This window comes from Cervus canadensis, chromosome 7 (genome assembly GCF_019320065.1).
Source record: "Cervus canadensis isolate Bull #8, Minnesota chromosome 7, ASM1932006v1, whole genome shotgun sequence".
NCBI lineage: Eukaryota > Metazoa > Chordata > Mammalia > Artiodactyla > Cervidae > Cervus > Cervus canadensis.
The window spans coordinates 46,089,845-46,110,519 of record NC_057392.1 but is presented as its reverse complement, the minus strand read 5'-3'; the positions used below and the strand labels follow the sequence as shown (position 1 = coordinate 46,110,519).

Below are 20,675 nucleotides of genomic sequence, written 5' to 3'. Positions count from 1 at the left end.
CTCCGAGATAGGACCCCACCCCCACCTTGTGTTTCTGTTCTCTGTTTAGTTCTTCACGGGAGAGTCTCAAGGTCTCTTTGGCCCAAAGCCCCATCTTTTTCCTCCCATAGTCTTTTAATGTTAGTTACCACAGATAGTCATTCTCCCCTGTGGATGGTGGGAGAGATGTAGGCAAGAAGAAAGGGGCCCCAGGAAGTGCTCCTGGGGGAAAAGGGCTCGTTTAGCCCCCTTGCTGCTTTCTGGGTGTTGAATTTCGAAGGTGAGCAGGGTCCTCAGTGCCGGGCAGCCCTGAGGCTTTTTTTTTTTCTTGGTGACTCTTCCTACCTGGAGATGCCTGTCAGTGTGTTGCAGGTGCCATGTACATCACCGGCTTCGCTGAATCCGTGTCAGATCTGCTGAGTCTCAGGAATATCTGGGCTGTGCGAGGAATTTCAGTTGCCGTGCTTCTGGCCTTGCTGGGGATTAACCTAGCAGGTGTCAAATGGATAATCCGCCTCCAGCTGCTGCTGCTGCTCCTGCTTGCCGTGTCCACCCTGGACTTTGTGGTGGGCTCTTTCACGCACCTGGACCCAGGTAAGCCTTTGGGAGTTCAGTCGCAGACCTTAGGGAGGTCTGCACTGCTTCCTAGATGTTGGTAGGTCTGAGTATGCAGAACGACCCCTGATAGCCTTTGCCTGCAGTGAGCGTGTGCTGTGCCTGGAGCAGGTGAGAATGTGTCCTGGTGCAGCTTCTCTTGTACATTGTACATCTTCCCTTGTACATTGCTTCTTTTTATTTTCTTTCTGTTAGAAAAAAAGAAAATTTCGATAAGGGAAAGAATAACGTAGAACTGCTTTAGACAAAGATAAATTCTTGATAGGAATTGTAGATAAACAGATTTGGGAGTAGGGAGGGTAATAGATTTTAATTTTATCTGTCCTATTATTATTTTTTTTTTAAAAAGGACTTGATGCGAGCATAACAAATGTTAACAAATGTCATTTCTGGGAAATGCAGACAGATGTATGTTTGATTATATTTTCAATATTGATTTTTAATTTTTTGAATTTTTTTTCTTTCTTTTTTAAAATTTTTAAATTTTTTTCCCATTTATTTTTATTAGTTTGAGGCTAATTACTTTACATACTGATTTTTTAAAAAACAAAAATATGAATCCACTAAGCTTAAAGAATGACAGCAAACAGCTGGATATTCTTTTGCACCATTGGAAATGGTGTCATATGTTGGTTATCAATCACTGTTTACTCTAATCCTGGGTTTCTGCAGCCTTGATGATGCCTGGCAACTCTAATCCTAATTCCTATGCTTTGAGTTAGAGTCTGTTACCCAAAGTGTCCATAACTGTATCAATGTGATTTGTGATTTGGAATGGTTTGGCATCAAAAGTCTTTGTTTCTCTCCAGAGTACAGAACTGTTCCTGGGATGCTGTAGGAAAAAGATAACTACCTGATATTTCACACTTTGGGGACTTTGTATTTTTATGGCGATAGTGACTGGACATCTGTGTTGGAATATGGACAGAGAGAGGGCGATGGGGCCACTAGCTGTGATAACAAAGAAAAAGGAAAGAGATCAGGAGCACAGACCAGCCATCTCTAATGGTGGTGGCAGCGACGGCAGCTATATCGGATGAGCACTTCTGGCTAGCACCTCCCAGGGCTTATCTCATTATCATAAACTCATGGAGGAGAAACCATTACACTCCTTTTACAGATGAGGAAAGTGGGGATTATATAGTTTATAGTAACACTTGGCAGAGCCAAGTATGAAATGGATCTGTTTGATGGTAAAGCTGTGCTCTTCCCTGAGATGGGAACAGTCACCGTCTGTCTGTGGTATCGGCTCTGCTTTTCCCCTTCAAGGCTGCCCCTGCGCTGTGTTCTAAACAGTCTCATCTTTCATAAAAGTGTTGGTTGTGGGAAGGTGAGAAATCAGTTGGTACACCCTGATCTAGCCTTTTGCTTTTTCATATGTTAAGATTCTTTTGTGGGAAAATAGTCACTTACCTGAGCTCCTGGAATGCCCCCCACCCTCTGGCCTCCTGGTCCATCCCCCAGAACCTCCAGACGGCCCCATGATCCAGCATCTAAAGTGCTGACCCCTGTGCAGTGCGGACACCCAGGGCCACTCCGATGCTAAGGGCCAATGCGGTGTCCAGACTGATCACTCGAGCCTGGACTTTGCAGCTTCCTGAACATTTGCAGCATCTCCTTTGGAGAGAAGGAGTGATTTTTCTTTTCCTGGCTCTGCACCACGCTGCTGAGACAGCCCACATCCTGAGAGAGACCTGCTGGCTGTTTGGCCATCAAACTGTCAGTGAAGAAGAGAGAGGATGTATTCCAGCCGCTTTGCCTGGGTCCCTTCCCCACATTGACGTGGTTGCTGAAAGAGCATAAGTAGTTAAATTGCAAAGTGATGCCACTGGCTTCTTTGAAACCTCAGTAGGCTGAAGTATTTGCCTTCCTGATTAGAAGTTTTCTTGGCTACCCTTCTGACTTACTCCCGATATTTCTCTTTTCTTCTGGTCAGTACATTACCAGGGTGTAGTGTGAAATGAAATTTATTTTCAATCATTCCCATAGCAACTGGCCCCTCTAGAATCTGTTTTTGGTATCACTAGTGTTTTATATGGGCTGCTTTCTTTGCAGTTAAAAATCTAAACTGAAACTAGACCATAAACTGTTAGAATGGATTTCGCAGAATGATTTCAACTCTTTTTTTTTTTCTAAATGATGTACACATAGACATTAAAAAAAAAAAAAACCCAAAACTGGAAAAGCGACTGGAGGGAACTAAGCCCAGGTGTTAACAGTGGTCGTCTTTCTGCTGAGGTTATAAGTGGCTGTATTATCTTATTTCAACTTTTCCTTCAGTTGGTTAGTGCTACTTAAAAAAAAAAAAAAAAAAAGCCTTTAGTTTTTAGGGCAGTTTTAAGTTTATAGAAAATTAGCACATAGTACAGAAGTCCCCGGATTACCAAGTGGCTCAGGGGTAAAGAATATCTACCTGCCAATGCAAGAGCCGCAGTAGACCTGGGTTTGATTCCTGGGTTGGGAAGATCCCCTGGAGGAGGAAATGGCAACCCACTCCAGTATTCTTGTCTGGAAAATTCTGTGTACAGAGAAGCCGGACGGGCTTCTGTCCATGGGGTTGCAGAGTCGGACACGACTGAGCATGCGTACAACGCAGTGCAGCAGAAGTCTCCATGTCCTTTATGTCTGCTTTCCCTACCGGTTTCCCCTATGACGCCCTGCATCAGTATGATATGTCTGTTATCACTGGTGAACCAATAGTGACACAATTTATTAACTAAAGCCCATGGTTTAGATGAGGGTTCATCCTTTATGTTTATAGTTAATCCTTAAGTTCTATAGGTTTTGATAAATATATATTGATATGTATCCATCATTATGAGGAGGGCACGGCAACTCACTCCACTATTCTTTTTTTTCCCATTTATTTTTATTAGATGGAGGCTAATTACTTTACAATATTGTAGTGGTTTTTGTCATACATTGACATGAATCAGCCATGAATTTACATGTATTCCCCATCCTGATCCCCCCTCCCACACTCCACTATTCTTACTTGGAGAATCTCATGGACAGAGGAGCCTGGAGGTCTACAGTCCACTGGGTCTCAAAGAGTTGGACATGACTGAAGTGACTGTGCACGCATGCATGCATGCATCATTACAGTATCATACAGAATAGTTTTAATGCCTGAAATATTCCATCTATTTCATTCCCTTCCTATCCCTACTCCTGAATTCCTGGCAACCTGATGAACTCACTGATCTTTTCAGTACCTTTATATTTTGCCTCTCCCAGAGTACCATATAGTTGAAATATACAGTATACAGCTTTTTACACTAAGTATTCAAGGTTTCTCCATGTTTTTTTGTGCCTTGATAGCTCATATCTTTCTATTACTGAATAATATTCCATTGAGTAGGTATGCTACAGATTTATTTGTTTGTTTTGAGGTTTCTTTTTTTGTTTTTCGGTCCATTCACCTATTGAAGGACATTTTTGTCACTTCCAATTTTGGCAATTATGAATAAGACTTCTATGAACACTTGTGTGAAGGTTTTGTGAAGATATAATGTTTAAACCCATTTGAATAAATACCTAGGAGCATGGCTGCTAGATCACATGGTAAGACTATATTTACCTTTGTAAGACATTGCCAGACTGTCTTCCAAAGTGGCTGTTCCATTTTGCATTCACTTTAGCAACAAATGAGAGTTCTTATTGTTCCACATCCTCATCAGCATTTGGTGGTGTCAGTTTCTTGGATTTTAGCTATTCTGGGAGGGGCATATTGATATCTATTGTTTTAATTTGCAGCTCACTAAGAATATGATATTGAGCCTGTTTTCATGTGCTCATTTGACATCTGTATATGATCTTCGGTGAGGTGTCTTTTGCCTGTTTTTTGGGTTGTTTTCTTATCATTGAGTTTTAAGAAGTCTTTGTATCTTTTGGATCCTAATCATCATATGTATTTTGCAAATATTTTTCCCAGTCTGTGGCTTGTCTTTTCATTCTTTTAACAGAGCCTTTTGTAGAGCAGATGTTTTTAATTGTAATGAAGTCTAACGTTAGTTTTTCCTTCTTTCTCAGATCATGCTCTTGGTGGTGTATTTAAAAACTCACTTATTAAACCCAAGGTCACCTGGATTTTCTATGTTGTCTTCTAGAAGGTTTATAATTTTGTGTTTTACATTTAGGTCTGTGATCCATTTTGAGTTAATTTTTGTGGAATGTATAAACTGAATATCTAAAATTTTTTGGCATGTAGATGTCCAGTCATTCTAGCACCATTTGTTAAAAAGAGTATCCTATTGTCACTGAACTGCATTTGATCCTTTACAAAAGATCAGTTGACTGTATTGCATGGGTCTGTTTTTGGGCTCTTTATTCTGTTTTCTTGCTCTACTTATCTGTTTTCCAATATCACTCTTTTGGATTATTATAGCTATATAGTGAGTCTTGAAGGTGGGCAGTGTCAGTCCTCCAACTTTGTCCTTTTTCACTATGTGTTATTTTTAAGGTCAGGAAAAATAATTTTTTGGAATACACTTAAAAGTCTAACTTTATTTCTTTCTTTCAATATAAATGACTTTAAAAAGCCAAACAATCATAAATGTATAAAGAAAAAAGGTAAAACTTAAACAACAACCAAAAAACCCTCCATTTCCTGACTCTGCTCTTCAGAGGGAGATTGGTAGGTATTTGTTATTTATTGTTGCTGAACAGATTACCCCCAGATTTAGTGGCACAAAGCAACAATAAGCATTATTATTTCTCGCCTTTTCTGTGTGCCAGGAATTTGGGTCTGGTTTGGTTGAAGGTTCTGGTTCAGGTTTTCTCATGAGGTTCAGGGACTGCAGACTTACTAAAGCTTAGCTGGAGCTGGCTGGCAAGTTGGTATTGGTTGCTGGCAGGAGGCCTCAGTTCCTCTCCATGTGGTCCTTTCCAAAGAGCTATTTGAGTGTCAAGTCATGAGGTAAGTGGATTCCCCAAGGACAGACAAGAGAGGGAGTGAGAAAGAGAGAGAGCGAGCAAGAGAGAGAGCGAGCCATCCTTTTTATGATCTAGCCTCAGAAATCCCATAACAGCACTTTTACCACAATCTGTTTGTTAGAAGTGAGTGACTTAGTCTGGCCCTCATTCAAAGGGAGGGGATTTAGTTTCTACCTTTTGAATGGAGAAGTGTCAAAGGATTTGCAGACACATTTAAAAACCACAGTAGTTAATTTTAAAATCAGAAAACAAATAACACGTGTCAAATTTTATTTTTCCTTTTATTTCAAAGACAAAGTTAATGTTTTTATGTTGTAAATTTTTTAAATTTTTGAAATATAAAGTAAAAGTATTTTCCCCTTACTCCATTCTCCCACTACCATTCCCAGAGGGAGATTGGTGAATATCTTTCCAGTCTATTTTCTATATGTGTACAAGCATATATGCACATGTTTACATACATAAACCTGTAAGTGTAGTTCTTTGTGAAAATGTAATTCTATATTGTTTTGCTGCACTTCCTTTCCCACCCAATGATATATCACAGACATCCTGCAATGGCAGTACGTTTAGGATTCCCTTGTTCTTTTATATCACCTGCAGAGTATTCCATATCCACATAAAACATTAATTTATTGATAGATATTTAGGTTTTCACAGTTTGTTGTTATTACATGTTGCCAATATGAATATCCTTGTACAAAATTTGAAGGATTATTTCTGGAGGATCAAGTCTTATCAATAGCACTCATAGGACAAAGATCAAGCACATTGAACATTTTGTTAGATTCTACCAAATGGCCTTGTAATAATGTTGTTCCTTTCTGAACACCTAATAACAGTATGTAAGAGTTATTCCCCATACCCTTGACAGTATTGGATATGTTCAGTCTTTTAAATTTCTGCCGTGTGTTGGGCAAAAATTGGGATCTTTTTAAAATTTTGCTTTTCTTAAGTCGTTACTGAGGATAATTGTATTCATTTTTTAAATTGCTACTTTTATTTCTTTATCTTTGCATTGTCTGTACTCTTATTTTTCCTTTAGATTGTTTTACCTTTTAATGTTTTACCTTTTGGGTTGGCCAAAAATTTCATTTGGGTTCTTCTGTAAGATGTTATGGAAAAACTCAAAGGAACTTTTTGACTAACCCAATATTATAGCTCTTCTACCTTAACAATTAATTAAACATAAAGCAAATATTTATTTAGCTTTATGTTAGTGCTAGACAATGTTTGTTATATGTTGAAAAAATTTTCCTAATATGTCATTTTTCTTTTAGTATTAATTTTTATATGTAATAAAATAAAATATAAAAATATTAATTTTGAGTCACATTGTGTATTGCTTTCTTTCTTTTTGTATTTTTTTCAACTTTTCCTTAAATTAAATTTACTCCATGTATTAGTTTCCTAGAACTGCTTTAATAAATTACAACTTGGTGACTTAAAACAGCAGTAGTGTGTTCATCTCCAGCTCTGGAGGCTGAGCATCTGAAATTGAGCAGGGCTGCCCACCCTTCAAAGGCTGTGGAGGAGAATGTGTCCTGCCTCCTCCCACTTCTGACGGCTGCAGGAATTCCTTGGCTTGTGGTCATATCACTCTCGTCTTGCCTCTGTCTTCACATGGTCTTCTCCTCCTCTTGCCTGTGCTCTATATGTGTCTTGTAAGGTCAATTTGTCATTGGAAATAGGTCCAACCTAGCTAATTCCAGGTGATCTCATCTCAAGAGCCTTAATTATATCTGAAAAGATCTTTTGTCTTTCCAAGATTACATCCACAGGTTTCCAGCAGTAGGATGTGGACATCTTTTGGCAGGCCATCACCAGTCAATCCAACACCTTCCATTTTTTTCATTTGCTTGATTTTCTAGGTGATTATCACTGTTTTTAACAGTTCTCCATAGCGTTTTCAAATACTTAACAGGCATTTTCTTCTGTGCTCCCTTTGTTATGTTTTCTCGTGGAGGCTCCCTCTTTGTCGTCCTTCTGGATGGACAGTCTTAGGCCTGGATCATGGCTGTTGTACTGGTACTTGTATTTCCTATTCCCAGGTGTTGGTTCCTGTTGTCTGTATCCCAAGTCATCATCTTTTATCTATGATGGAATATGTTACTTTTCCACTTTCACATGTGATTGGTAGGAGATGTAAAAATCTAGGCTGAAAATCATTTTCCCTTTTGTAATACTGTGATCTATAATTAGATAGATAGATAGATATATGTAGATAAATAGATGTGGTCTTCATTCATTCCTGGCATGGAACCCCTAAAAACCTTACAATTTCCAGTGATGAGAACTCTGATGTGTCTTTATGTTAATTAGATGACTTACGGAAGGCACCTCGGGATGGGGGCTGGTTGCCAGTGGAGCCAACCTTGTGATTTCGGAGTTGGACCTTTCAGTCACCCTCCTTCCCCCACCTCAGGGAGGAGAAGAGTGGTTGGAGGTTGAGTTCAAACACCAATGACCAAGGATCTAATCAACCATGCCTGGGTAATGAAACCTTCATAAAAACCTTAAAGGGTTAGGTGTGGAGAGCTCCTGGGTTGGTGAACACATGACAAAGAGGGGAGAGTGGCTTTCAGAGAGTGTGGACGCTCCATACCTTGCCCTGTGCATCTCTTCCACTTGGCTGTGGTTGAGTGATATCCCTTTGTAATAAACCGGTGATCTAGTAAGATCTCTGAGTTATCTGTCTATATCTATATCTATATCTATCTAAGTTCTCTGAGTCCTGTGAGTCACTCTAGCAAATTAACTGAAGCCAAGGAGGGGATATTTGGAACCTCCAACCTATAGCCTGTAGCTCAGAAGTACAGGGGATAGCCTGGACTTAGGAGTGCCATCTGAAGAGGAGGAGGCAGTCTTGTAGGATGGAGCCCTGAGTTGTGGGATATGATACTCTCTGGGTAGACAGTGTCAGAATTAAGTTGAATTGTAGGATACAGAGCTAAATTGCCAGAGGATTGCTTCATATGGGGAAGTAAACGTGAATCACAACCTTTGAAATTTTCAGTTGTTGCTCTACCTTCTATCCTTCAGTGACATCTCAGAGTTTGGTGCTATTCTGATTTCTGCTCTTGGTAACCTGTTTCTTCTCCTCAGAGTGTTTAGAATCTTCCCTTTACCCTGAGTTTTACAAGTAATATAATGAAATTTTTTATTAACTGGGCACGCAAAGAGTGAAATATGACCAAGCATGAAGACAGGCAAGCAGAGGCCCTTTCCATCTGGAATTTTCAGCAATTTCTGTGACAGTTTCTTCTCCTTTGCTTTCTCGGGCTTTTTTTGTTTGCTTTATTTTTAAAATTTTCTTGATTTCTGGATGGTGTGATGTTGGGGTGCCTGGTTTGAACCTCCTCTTGTATTTCTAATCTTCTCTACAGTTTATTCCTTTTTTTCCTTCCTACTTTATGGGAGAGTTCCTCACCTTTATTTACAACCTTTTAACTGAATTTTTTTGTTTTGTCCATTAATTTCCAAGAGCTCTTTGTTGTTCTCTGTTAATTTTAAAAGCATATCTTGTTCTTGTTTTATGGATATCATATCTTCTTTTGACTCTTTCAACCTATAAATTATAGAGGTTTTATTTTCTTTTGAAATTTTCCTTTGTTATCTACATCATCTAGTTTTCCAGGCTTCTTTATTCTGTTGTATACTGTTTTGTTCTCTGTGATAATTGCTACAAGTGTTCGTCAGTGCTTTCTTATAGTTCTTGGTCATTTCTTCATGTTTAATACTGAGGCTCTGAAATGCTGATTGGAAGTTCTATGTGCAGAGTGGCGGTTGGCAGGAGGGCATCACTGTCGGGTGATCCTGTGGCAGACTGGGCTGTTTCATCAGAGGTCTCCTAAATGTCAGTTTCTGTAGGTCTTTCCTCTGGTGCAGTTCATATTCTCTAGAAAGTTCTCCAATGTCCTGCCAGGAGCATGCCTGACTGCCACTAGTCCTGGGAGTAGGGTAGAGATGAGGAGTGAGGCTGGAGGCCTCATGGTCAGGATGCAGACTTTCCCTCAGTCTAATGTTTTTCACCTGGCACGTCCTCCTCTCCACCCAGGTCACTGTGTCACATCTCAGCCTTCCATCTCAAGCCGCTGTTTCGTAGCTCTCATTTCATGTCTAATCTTTCCATGACAGTGCATCTTCTCATCACCTCCCTCTCCTCACCTCCTGACTCCCTAGCCTGCAGACGGGCAGCATGAGCCCCTCTTCCTTTCCCACCTCCCAATCTGTCTCTTCCAAAACTTGCATCATTGCACAGTGCAGAGCTCCATTACTATAAAAAGCTAAATAGCATGACAACTTAAACAAGGTACTCTCAAGCATTTGTTTGGCTTAAAGCTTCTACAATGCCATTTTCTTGGATTATATTTTCATTTATGTGAGATGAGTGTCATCCCAAAATGATTTTATTGCCAGAGAAGTTGGGCAGATAGAAATACATTTTAGAAAATAAAGTGACGTGTGGCACATTTTAATTCTTTGTTCTCCATTTAAAACTGAAATGATGCATCTCCAAGCCTAAATTTTTGGTAATCTAGGAAGATTGTTGCCTGGCCTGGCTGTGTGGTGCCTTCCACTTGTGGGCCCACATTGCAAATGCTGGTCTGCCTTGACCACCTCTACCAGGGTGGCTCGCTGGATGGAGCACAGCAGCAGCCAGCAGGTGCCTTGAGCTGAGCCGGCGGGTGGAAGCTGGTACTGCTTGGTGAGAGAGGTGGTTTGTGCTTGCCTATAAGAAGGCCACAACCACTTCTCAGGATCTATAAAGGGGATGGGTCCAACATGCCTGACTCTGCTGTCTGTGAAATTCTTCTATCTGAGGTCCCAGTGACTTCTCAATCCCTAAATCCAGAACCATTGCTCATTTCTTATTCTTGACCCCCCTTGGGTCACTGACCACTGTCCCAGTCTATTCAGGCTGCTGTATCAAAATGCCATAGACTGGGTGACTTCTAAACAACAGTTGTTTATTCTTCTAGGTCCAGAGGCTGGAAGTCCAAGGTACTGGCAGATTTAGTGCATGGTGCAGGCCTGCTTCCTGCTTCATAGACAGCTGTCTTCTCACTGTGTCCTCACATGGAGGAAGAGTGAGGAAGTTCTTTGGGGTCTCCTTGATAAGGGCACAGATGCCATTCCTGAGGATTCCTGCTTCATGAGCTGGAACTCAAGCTTTAATCACTTCCCAAAGGCCTCGCCTCCTAACACCATCACATTGAGGGTTAGGTTTCAGCATGTGGATTTCAGGGCGGGGGACACATACCTCCAGTCTGTAGCAACCAGACTGTGCCGATTGGAAATGGTCTCTTCCTGTTTCTTCTAGGACACAGCACTGTCTTGACTCTCTTCTTAGTCTCCCTGTCCCCTGCTGTGGGCAGAGGGCCCAGGGTCCGTTCTGTGCAGTCAGTGCTCCTCTCTGTGCTCTTCCTCAGGGAGCCTTCCCACATCACTGAAGCTTGGGTGGCTCTTACCTGCTTCTCCGACTTCTTTGAACTCAGCTCCACAGTGCCAACTCCCTGGATGTCTGAGCATCACCTTGACTTAGAGAGAAGCAGGGCTGAACTACTCAGTTTCTTTCTCCTCTTTTTATTTACCTTCTCCTCCTTACTCTCTCCCCCTAAAACAATAAACAAATAATTAGCTAATCTTCTGAATTTCCCCAAGCCTGGAAAGTTAGTGTTAACTTTTATTTCTGTGTCTAGCTTAAATCCTCCTATCTTTTTCAGTCTCACAGCTCTCACCTTAGATCAGCAGATGTCATTTCTTATGTGGGCCTCTCAGACAATTTCTAAATCTAACTTTATCCCTACAAAACCTCATCCATCACCTATAGGCAGCCGACACCTCCTGTGTACTGAAGCCAGATTATCTTTCCTAAAACAGTGCTTTGCTTGTATCCTTCCCCAGGTTAAACATCTTCAGTAGCTGTCTGTTGCCTACAGGACAAAATCCAAACCCATTTGGTTTTCAGTCAATAAGCTTCATTATTTCATTCAATAAGCCCTAAGTTACTCATTTGGTTGCACCTCCAGCCTTGCACCTCTCTTAACCCTCTTCTTCCCCTTGATATACTCTGGTTAATACATACAGATGAATGCAACTCTGTTTCTATTTCTAGAATTCTCTTTACTGTTTTGCGTTTAACCTAAGTTCTTGCTCTTGGGTGAAATAGGGGAGAGAGTATAAGCAGATGATATGGTCCAAAATCTGGGAGCCTGTGTGGTCTGAGCAATGTCAGATGTTCTGAGCCTGGTTTTCTCATTGGTAAAAATGAGGATAAAAGTAGTGTTTAAATATCCAGATCGCCTTCCTGCCCAATTCAGTGGGGCAGGCAGGCTGAGGGAGTTCGGTTGAGGTAAGAGGCTGCAGCAGTCTGCTCAGACCCTGAGGGGTATTCATGAGGGCATTTGAGACTCTGGTTCCTCATTAAAAATTTTAAAATGTACTGATGAAATACTTCAAATATACAGGAAATAATATAACAGATGCTCATCTATCCACACCCCAAATTTCATGGATAGTATTTTGCCAGGTTTGCTTCAGATCTCTATTAAAAATAAAAATAAATGAAGCGTTACAGACATAGTTTAAGCTGCACTTTTATACACTCCCTCTTCTCCCCTGGGCAACTGCGTGCCTGAGGCTGATGCGTGTCCTGCCTGTACCTTTTAATTTTTCTACCGTCTGTAGACAGCCACAATTGATTTCTGTGGTTGTTTAGTGTTTGAAAATTGTACGTACCTTTAATCATACTACATGGATCCTTTCACCTGCTAAATAATTGTGGACGAATGAATTGTTTTGCAATTGGCTTTTTTCACCCAAGGTATTTTTGAGATTTATCTGTGTTATGACATTTACCATTTCATTCACTTTAATTGCTCACAGTGTCACCAGAGACTCAGACAAGTAAGCCGTTACTAAGTTGTGGGAAGTACCATGACAGGGGTTTACATAGGAAATCTGGGGTTGTGGTGGGCTCTCAACCCAGCCTGAGAGTCAGGAAAAGAGATTCCCCCTGAGCTGATTGTTGCAGGAATACAGGGTTTAGAAGAAGAGAAGGAAGGAAATCTTACAGGGAAGGAAGCTTATACAAAGACCCAAGAGAGTATACAGTGAGGGTGCCTGGGGTGGGGGGTGGTGGGGAGCAGGCAGAGCCAGCTCACCAAGGGCCTTGTCTGCTGCGACGAGGGACTTGGGCTTTCCTTGAGACTGTGGGAAATGTTATAGCATTGTTATATTTTAGAAGACCAGGGACTTGAGACGGGGTGCAGAATGGAGGCAGAAACCTGATTTGAGAGGCTGTTGTTGGTAACCCGGAAAAGTAGCGGTGATGCCGTGCCTCTGCAGGTGGGGGAGGGGCAGGAGAAGGCGAGATGGTGAGAGGCGGTGCAGGCGGAAGAAGAGACAAGGCTGACCCCCGGGGCTGGCTGACTTGTGGTATCGTGCACGGGATCTGGAAGGAATACGCGGCAGGGGTGGGGAGGGGCGTGTAAGAGGTGAGTGAAGATCTGGTGATCAAGTCATAAGTGATGCGGACACGTAGGTGAAGCGCTGGGATGGGTGGAAGTTGTTTGGGGAGGCCATGCTGATTTTGAAGCCAACTGAGCTGTATGTGTTAAGATGGAAATTAATTTCACCAGAAGAGACAATTTTCACTGTTTGGGATTAAAAAAAACTCTCTGACAAAATTCCAAACATACAAAGTGAGTAGGCTAAAGATATATATTCTTAAGAATTCACCCCAGAAACCCTTCAGGTGACTGTTCCCTGTTCCACCCAGGGTGTAATGAGCACATCCACGCTTTGGCTGTTCTTTGGAACTCACTGCCAGCTTGCACTTATGGCTACTGAAGAGAGGCTTGGGGTCTTCCTGGGTGGTCTTCTTACAGTCCTGGTGGGTAGTAGATGTTGAGTGAGTATGCAGGAATGAGCACGTTGAGCATGAGATAGTGACATCATACTGCAGCCTCTTAGCCCCTCTGCAGTGATGATGGCCCATCTGCAGACACCCTTACTCTGGAACATCTGCCCAGGGCCCCCCTTTCCCTGGGCCCCCATTCTCCTCCTGAGATGAAGACTGTGGCCCAGCTGCCCCCATGACTCTGTTGCATCGTCCTCCCTTCCCGGCAGCTTCCTGAGCCTTCCTGGCCGGCTCCTCTCCCTCCACAGAGCATCGTGCTCTTGCTGGGAAGGGTTTTCCAGCCCTGGGGAGGAAGGGCTGCCTGGAAGGGCTTTGCAATACCCGGGATGGCCTCTGTGTGGAGTCGTGATTCTGGCTGTCCGCTGTCGGGCCTCTCAGGGCTGGGGATCCCTGTCCCAGGGCGGCTCCCTCAGCCTTTCCTCTCTGCACACGGAGGGACCAGGCGGGAACCTGGACTTCCCCGTGCCGAGTGGCTTGTGAGGTCTTGGCGTCTCACTTACGAGGTGGTGCAGTGCACACACCATCTTGCATGACCCTCACAGGTAACCCTGTGGGGAGACTGGGCAGCGTTGCTTTCTCCATCTCACAGATGCAGGGACAGTGGCCCAGAGAGGTGAAACAGTTTCCAAGAACTGAGGCCTCAGTACCCAGCCCCCTTCCTGGTCTAGCCGAGAGAGAACAATGTCTTCTCGGCTCTGCTGATGAGTTCTTTAAATGAGTATCCCAGCCTCTGTCCCTGGGGTTCTCGACCCTGCCTGCACATTAGAAGCACTGGGAGATCCTTGTGGGGAAAAAAAAGAATCCCTGGCCCCATGCCAGACCAAGTGGGTCAGCACAGCTGGGATGGGGCCTGTCGATCTGTATTTTCAAGTGTTCCAGATGATCCCACATGCAGCCAGGGTTGAGAACCCTGCTCATGTAGGCTCGACTCTGCTCTGAGGCTCAGTGAAATAAAAACCAAATGTGATGGGCCAAGACCTCGCTTGCTCAGGGTGGCAGAATCCTGGAGACTGGTCTGAAGAACTCACTGCTCTGGGAATGGGCTCAGGGCAGGGACAGGAGCTCTTAGCCCCAGAACAAGGACTTATCCCTCCTTCCTCTGTGTGTCTCACTTGACCAGCACTCATGTGGTAGAACCTGCTTGCTTGTGTGTATGGACGTAATGAGCACCAGCTCTGGGTCAGACACTTCACATGTATTTTATTTTATTCTTGAAATAGCCTAGTGCTTTGGGTCAGATGGTGATCCCCATTTTACAGATGAGGAAGCCAAAGTCCCGAGAGGTTATGCAACTTTCCTGAGATTGCAAAGTCAGTGGCTCAGCTAAGCTTCGAACCCAGAGCTTGGGCTCCAAAGTGCTGTTCCATGGTGCTTCTCTGGGCATAGCCTGGGAGGAAAGTGGTGGAATTGTTCTCTTCCAACAAGAATTCTCTACTCCTCCCCTTCTCCTGTGGATCAAGGGTTCTGAGGCCCTGCCAGCCTCTGTGGGCCCATCAGGCCTGCTCAGAATTATGAAGGCTCAGAGTCTGCTGGGGAAGCAGGAGATGAGGTGGAGGACTGTGAGGCAAGGTCAGAAGCTGCAACCAGGTGCTGCAGTGGGTAAAATGTGGTTCCCAAAGGCCACCAGGGACAGAGACAGTAGACAAGCTAGCGGACCAGGACCGAATTCAAGGCGGGGCCTGGTGTGGGTCAGGGCTGGGGGCTGGACACTCCTCTCTGGTCCTCAGGCACCGCCCCTCTTCCTGGAGAGCACGGGGTGAGGCCGGTCTGGGAGCCAGGATGTTCATTCCTCTGCCCTCCACATTGTCAGCCTCAGACAGCCTGACCCGAGCATGGGTGGGGACTTCCGCCACTTTCTTAGGTGATTTCTTGGGAAGTTGTGTTAATTCAGAAATGTATTTACAGGACCCCAGGTGGGAGCATCAAACCTTTTACTGGAATTGGTGAACATTAAGAGAATGCGAAGCAGCGAGTAGCGTTTTAAGCCTCTTTAGATTTCTCCTGCTATCTTCTCCCCCCACCACACCCGCATCTCTTTCTGACTCCTTTTTTCCCTCCCTCATTTTCTTGTTTCCTCCTCTAATCCCCTTTGCTCCTCCCCTCTACCTCTATTCATGGCTGGATCTTGGAGTGAATTACTATATGGGGGTTTCCTGGCCCAGTCTGGGGTCCTTTTTACTGCCCTAATCCCCCTCTGTAAAACACAAGATTCTGCCATTGTAGATAGAAGCCAGTTACTCTCTAGTTAAAGACATGCTTCATTGCAAACTGGTAATGAACAGGCTTTTGGAGGATCCAGAATTGGGCGGTGTTGATGATTTAGTCTTGAAAAGTTTATTCACCATAGCCAGCCTGCCACTAGTCTGTGACAAGATGTGTTCTTGGGACTGGAAGGTGAACCTGCTTCTGCAAGCCCCCTCTGTGCTAAGGGAGAGGTGAGACCCAGGAGGGCTGGGCCGGTGATCATCTGCCCACTCCCCTACTCAAGCCCTCCATTACCTCTGGGACCCTGCTTGTGGGATCTACACTGGGACTGCAGAGGCTTCTCTGGGGGCCCCAGAGGCATGCAAGTTGCCGAGCACCTCAGTGGCTGTCACAGCACGGGGGCCCCTGAGATAGGGGTTCATTTCAACCACCTTTGTGCCCAAGCCCCAGCTCAGGGCTTTATACCAGTGGTGCTCAATTCGTGTGTTGAGTGAATGAATGAACAATTAATCAGATGGGTTGACTGGGTCAGATGGGTTGATTGGGACATAACCGGAGGTGTGGCAAGCCCGGCCCCCTCATCTCTTATCTGCAGTCGCCTGGGAGATGGATACTCCCCAGGCCTCCCTTCAGAGAGGCGCCGGCCTTCCTGTTTTGGCCGAGGTTCTCAGGTATTCTGTCTGCACAGGCTGCAGCTGGCGGGAGGAACCACAATGCCTGCGTGGAGAGCCCAGCCCAGGGTGGGGTCAGGTTCAAGTTCAGTCAGACCGTCTTGGGAAGGAGGAAGGAAGGAAGGGTTGCAGCCGAGAAGAAACTGTGGCTTTGAAAGTTTTCCTCTTGGATCTTTTTTGTTTGCAGTGAGTGGAGATGCTTGCTTAGGTTAACATTAAATACTTGACGAAAATGTGTGGATGAATTACTGGTAAAATCAAAGTGCAGGTCTTACCTGCTGTGAATCCGCAGGGCTAGTTGTGTCTGCGAATGCCTGCCTGCCTGCCTGCTGAAAGGACACCTCAGCCTCTGGTAATAAGAGTTCTGTGTCCCTTAAAGCCTTAAAAAAAATTTTTTTTTTTTTGGAAAAGCACACAGGTTTCATGTTACGCATATCCCCTGAGTGTGTGTGTCCAGATGGCTGGGGCAAGAGTCTTCTGACTTGTTTTTTCCAACTGTGCAGGTTTGAGAGAAAGACCAGGGATCTAGTGATGTTGGCCAGAAATTCCAGCAGGTCAGCTGGAATCTGGCTGGGGATTTGCTGATGTGAAACACGCATGGACAGTCAGATGAGTCAAAGAGCAAAGCCAACTTGACCTTGAACATGATCTTCCTTTGCTCCTGAACCACACACCAAGCAAGGAAATTTAGGGGGATCAGAATATGAATTCCTATTTGTTACAAAATAGACAATTGTTTCTCATCAGGCTTTTCCAGTTATAGCACTTAGGATTGCAATGACCTCATTTTTGACCAATGGCCAATGCATTCAACTGTCTGGTGGAATAATCTATTAACTGAGCACCTGCCAATTTTCTGCAATAGGAACTAGTTTAGGCATATGTTTTAAAAAGTGATAACATTGTTACAGGCCCTGCCTAGACATGAGGATGGAAGCACATAGCAAGTCGGCACCAGCTCTGAAGTCAGTTTTAGAGGATGGGATATGTTTTCAGAAGACTCTCTCCCCCATGACTGACCTCCCTTTCCCCCACCTTGCACTAATTGTATTATATTTAAGGGTAAACCAACCTGCACTGAGAATTCCAGAACTTGGGAATGCTGAATGATGTGTTTGATTCTGTGGGTGAGAAAACAGGCAGAGAGAACTGGAGTGGCCTTAGGGGAGTCACACGGAGTCACAGTTGGAACTCAGTGCTCCCAACTCTCAGCCCAGTGCTCTTTGCCTCAGACCCCATTGTGGCCCTGGGTGTTTACAGGGAGTCATTGCTCACATCTAAGTGTTGGCTCTGCTGAGAGGAATCCCCTTATGATGCTGGTTGGTGAAGAAGGCAGCAGTGCTGTTTGATAGCCCACCTGCAAGTTAAGTCCGCCACTTTTAGGGAACCATGTCTCAGTCCTGAGTGTGAGAAGGCTTTGACAAGTTGTTATAAACACCACCTGCTTCCTCCAAACTTACATCTGTAAGTAGGAGCAGATTAGAAGATAGTGAGAGTTGTGAAACACCAGGAGGCCATGGAAAGAGGGACTGACCACAGCAATGGACCTTTTGATGGAAACAGCTTCTTTTGTAGAAAGATGGTTGGTTGTCACACATAGTAAAACAGTTGCTTATCTTTATGAAAATAATAATAGCAACTAGTCTTTACTGAGCACTTAAAATATATGTCAGGCATTGTTTCATGTACTTCACATGTGTTAATTCATATACTTCTTCCAATGAGAGGTAGGTAGTATTATTTCTGTTTTACAATTGGGGAAACTGAGGTTGTGAGAGAGATCTTGCTTAAGGTTACAGCATTGGTAGAGTTGACAGTCACCCCAGATAGTCTAGTTCCAGAATGCAAACTGTTTTTTTTTTTTTTAATGTCTGTTTTTGTATCTTGGCCATGCTGCATGGCATGCAGGATGGTTCCCTGACCAGGGATTGAACCCTAGACTTAGACCTTAAGTCAGAGATGGGGAACTTATGGTCCTTAATTTAATCTGGTCTTCACATCAGTTATTTTTGTGTGTGTGTGTGTGAAAATGCAAGAAGATTCTCAAAGTCTTTACAGAAAAAATACTCAGATCTTACAAATGGAGATATTACTTCATAAGGTAAACAATTATGTTTTTCTCTGTGAATTAAATGCAGGGCTTTACAGAGAAAGAACATGGAGGGGGTGGTTTACCCCTAAACAGGTGGCAAAATATTCCTGCTTCCAACATTTACATTAGAATTGATTTCTTAATTTATTATAAAACATATCGCATATAGAAGAATGTATAAAAAACATATGTCCTTGTTAAAGAATAGCAAAATGTCATCTAGTCCTAGGTTAAGAATCAGAAGATTGATAGCCCTGGAAGGAAGCAATCGGAAAGTTCCCTGTTGCTTCCTCCCCAAGTGCATCTCCCTCCTTCCCCACCAGAAGTAATCACTATCTGACTTTAGGTGCCTGCCTTTTCACAGTTGTTATGTGGGTCATGTACTAAATATCTGAAGGGATGTTTTGGAGGACTGAGCTGCTTTCTATTTCTATGTCTAAATCCATCATTGCCTTTCTCTAGACCTCAGGAGTAAGTAAACACAGAGCACTTCTGGGGGTTGAAGCAGCAGTATGAAGGAAAAAGACCAGCAACTGCATGGCCAAGTTTGTGGTCAAAATGAGCCAAACACAGCTGAGGCTCTGAGATAGATTCGTGCCAGTGTTCTGACCTCAGGTTAAAAACTAGGTGTGGCAGCTGTGGGGATCTTGGTGATGATGGCTTTCAACCTGTCCTTAGTCACATTGCTTCAGTCTGGGTGGTCACCCTCTACTCCTGCCCATAGCTGTCATCCCAGGATCTCTGTTCACCTTCCTTTATCTTTCTTCTCTGTTGGATCTCTTGTTTCTGAATACCATGCCATCCTAATCTGCTCTCCCATTTTAATAGAGGTCATTTTCTAGTAATTTCTTGTGAAAGAGTACATGGGAGATCAATTGTTTGAGATTTTCTATGTCTCAAAATTCTTTTTCCTGTGCTTATAAATACTTGACTGATCATTTAACTGGGTATCAAATTCTAGGTTGGAAATTATTTTATGTTAGATTTCTGACTGTTTATCTCATTGCTTCTAGTATTGCCAGGGAGAAGTCTAAAGTTATTTCTGATTCATAATCCTTTAGATGTAACTGTGAGTTAGAAGGAAGTTCTTCTTGCCCCCAGTTTTCTGAAATTTCAAAATGATGCGTTATCATGAGCTTCTATTTATGTTACACTGGGCACTTGGTGGGTCCTTTCTGATAGCTTATATCTTTTAGTTCTAAGAAATCTTCTTGAATTATTTCAATGATGACTTGTTTTCCCCTCTACTTTCTGTTTTCTCTTTCTGGTACTTCTGCTATTTGGATATTGGGTTTTCTTACTTTTTTCTCACTTATTTTTATCTTCACTTCTTGAGAATTTCCCTCAGCTTGATTCTCCATTATTTCTATCATCTTCCTCCTTTGTTACCATGTTCTTACTAGTCAGGTTTTTTTTTTTTCTTTTTTAGTTTTCTGAATGTTACTTTTTATTGCTTTAATAATATCTTTTTTGTTGTTATTTCATGGATACAGTATTTTCTCTTAACTCTCAAAAGATTTATTAAAACATTTAAAAGAAAATCTCTGCCTAGTTTCTGCTTCCCCTAAATGGACCTTTCCTTCTTTGTTTGGGTTTTATCTTCTATATAAAGGAATTTATCATCTATCTGGTAATTCTTGGCATTTTGTTTATGATTAAAAGTTGGGGATAAAAGCTGACTGGAAATACCGAACACACAGTTTAGTCCTGTCAGTTTTGAACTGCATGAGATAGTTTGGGTAGACTGGTTGTTGAGGTTACTCTCCTAGGTTCATACCTTTATGCACTTCTGGAATTACTTCACTTTCTCCAGAGAGGAATCTTCCAGTCTGGCTGAAGGATGTTTCTGGCTGCCCTTATTATGAGAGCTGAATTAGGGAAAAGGATTGGGGGGTCTCTGCTTCCAGTATTCAATAAACATTGACTTGATTCCCCTCAGCTGGACCTAGCACACCTTGTCAAAGCTCTTGGCTTATCCTCTTCAGAGAACAAACCTTCAGATTTCTGTGGGTTCGGGAGCACCAGGTGCCTGGTAGCATGAGTGACTTCTCAGAATTCCCACCTTGGTCTTCCTTGTTTCAACCCACCACCTCTCATTCCTATGTCCAGACACTTGGTACTGCTCATCCTGGGACCTTTGAGAATTGTGTGGGGTCAGTCAGGTAGGTTTTTGCATTTCCCTCTGCAGACTTGAGATTCTGTTTTCTCAGGTCTGATCCTAGTTCCACTGGACCATCCACTTTGTAGCTTCTAA

The 20,675-nt window shown here is 43.2% G+C and overlaps 1 protein-coding gene across 2 annotated transcripts in view; it reads left to right on the top strand.

Moving 5' to 3' along the window:
* Positions 1-20,675, top strand: part of SLC12A8 (solute carrier family 12 member 8) — a 149,195-nt gene that overhangs the window by 35,368 nt on the left and 93,152 nt on the right. For both annotated transcript variants that reach the window (XM_043473199.1, XM_043473200.1), the window contains exon 5: positions 342-573. In XM_043473199.1, coding sequence (XP_043329134.1) covers positions 342-573 — 232 coding nt within the window. The remainder of the gene's footprint in view (positions 1-341; positions 574-20,675) is intronic.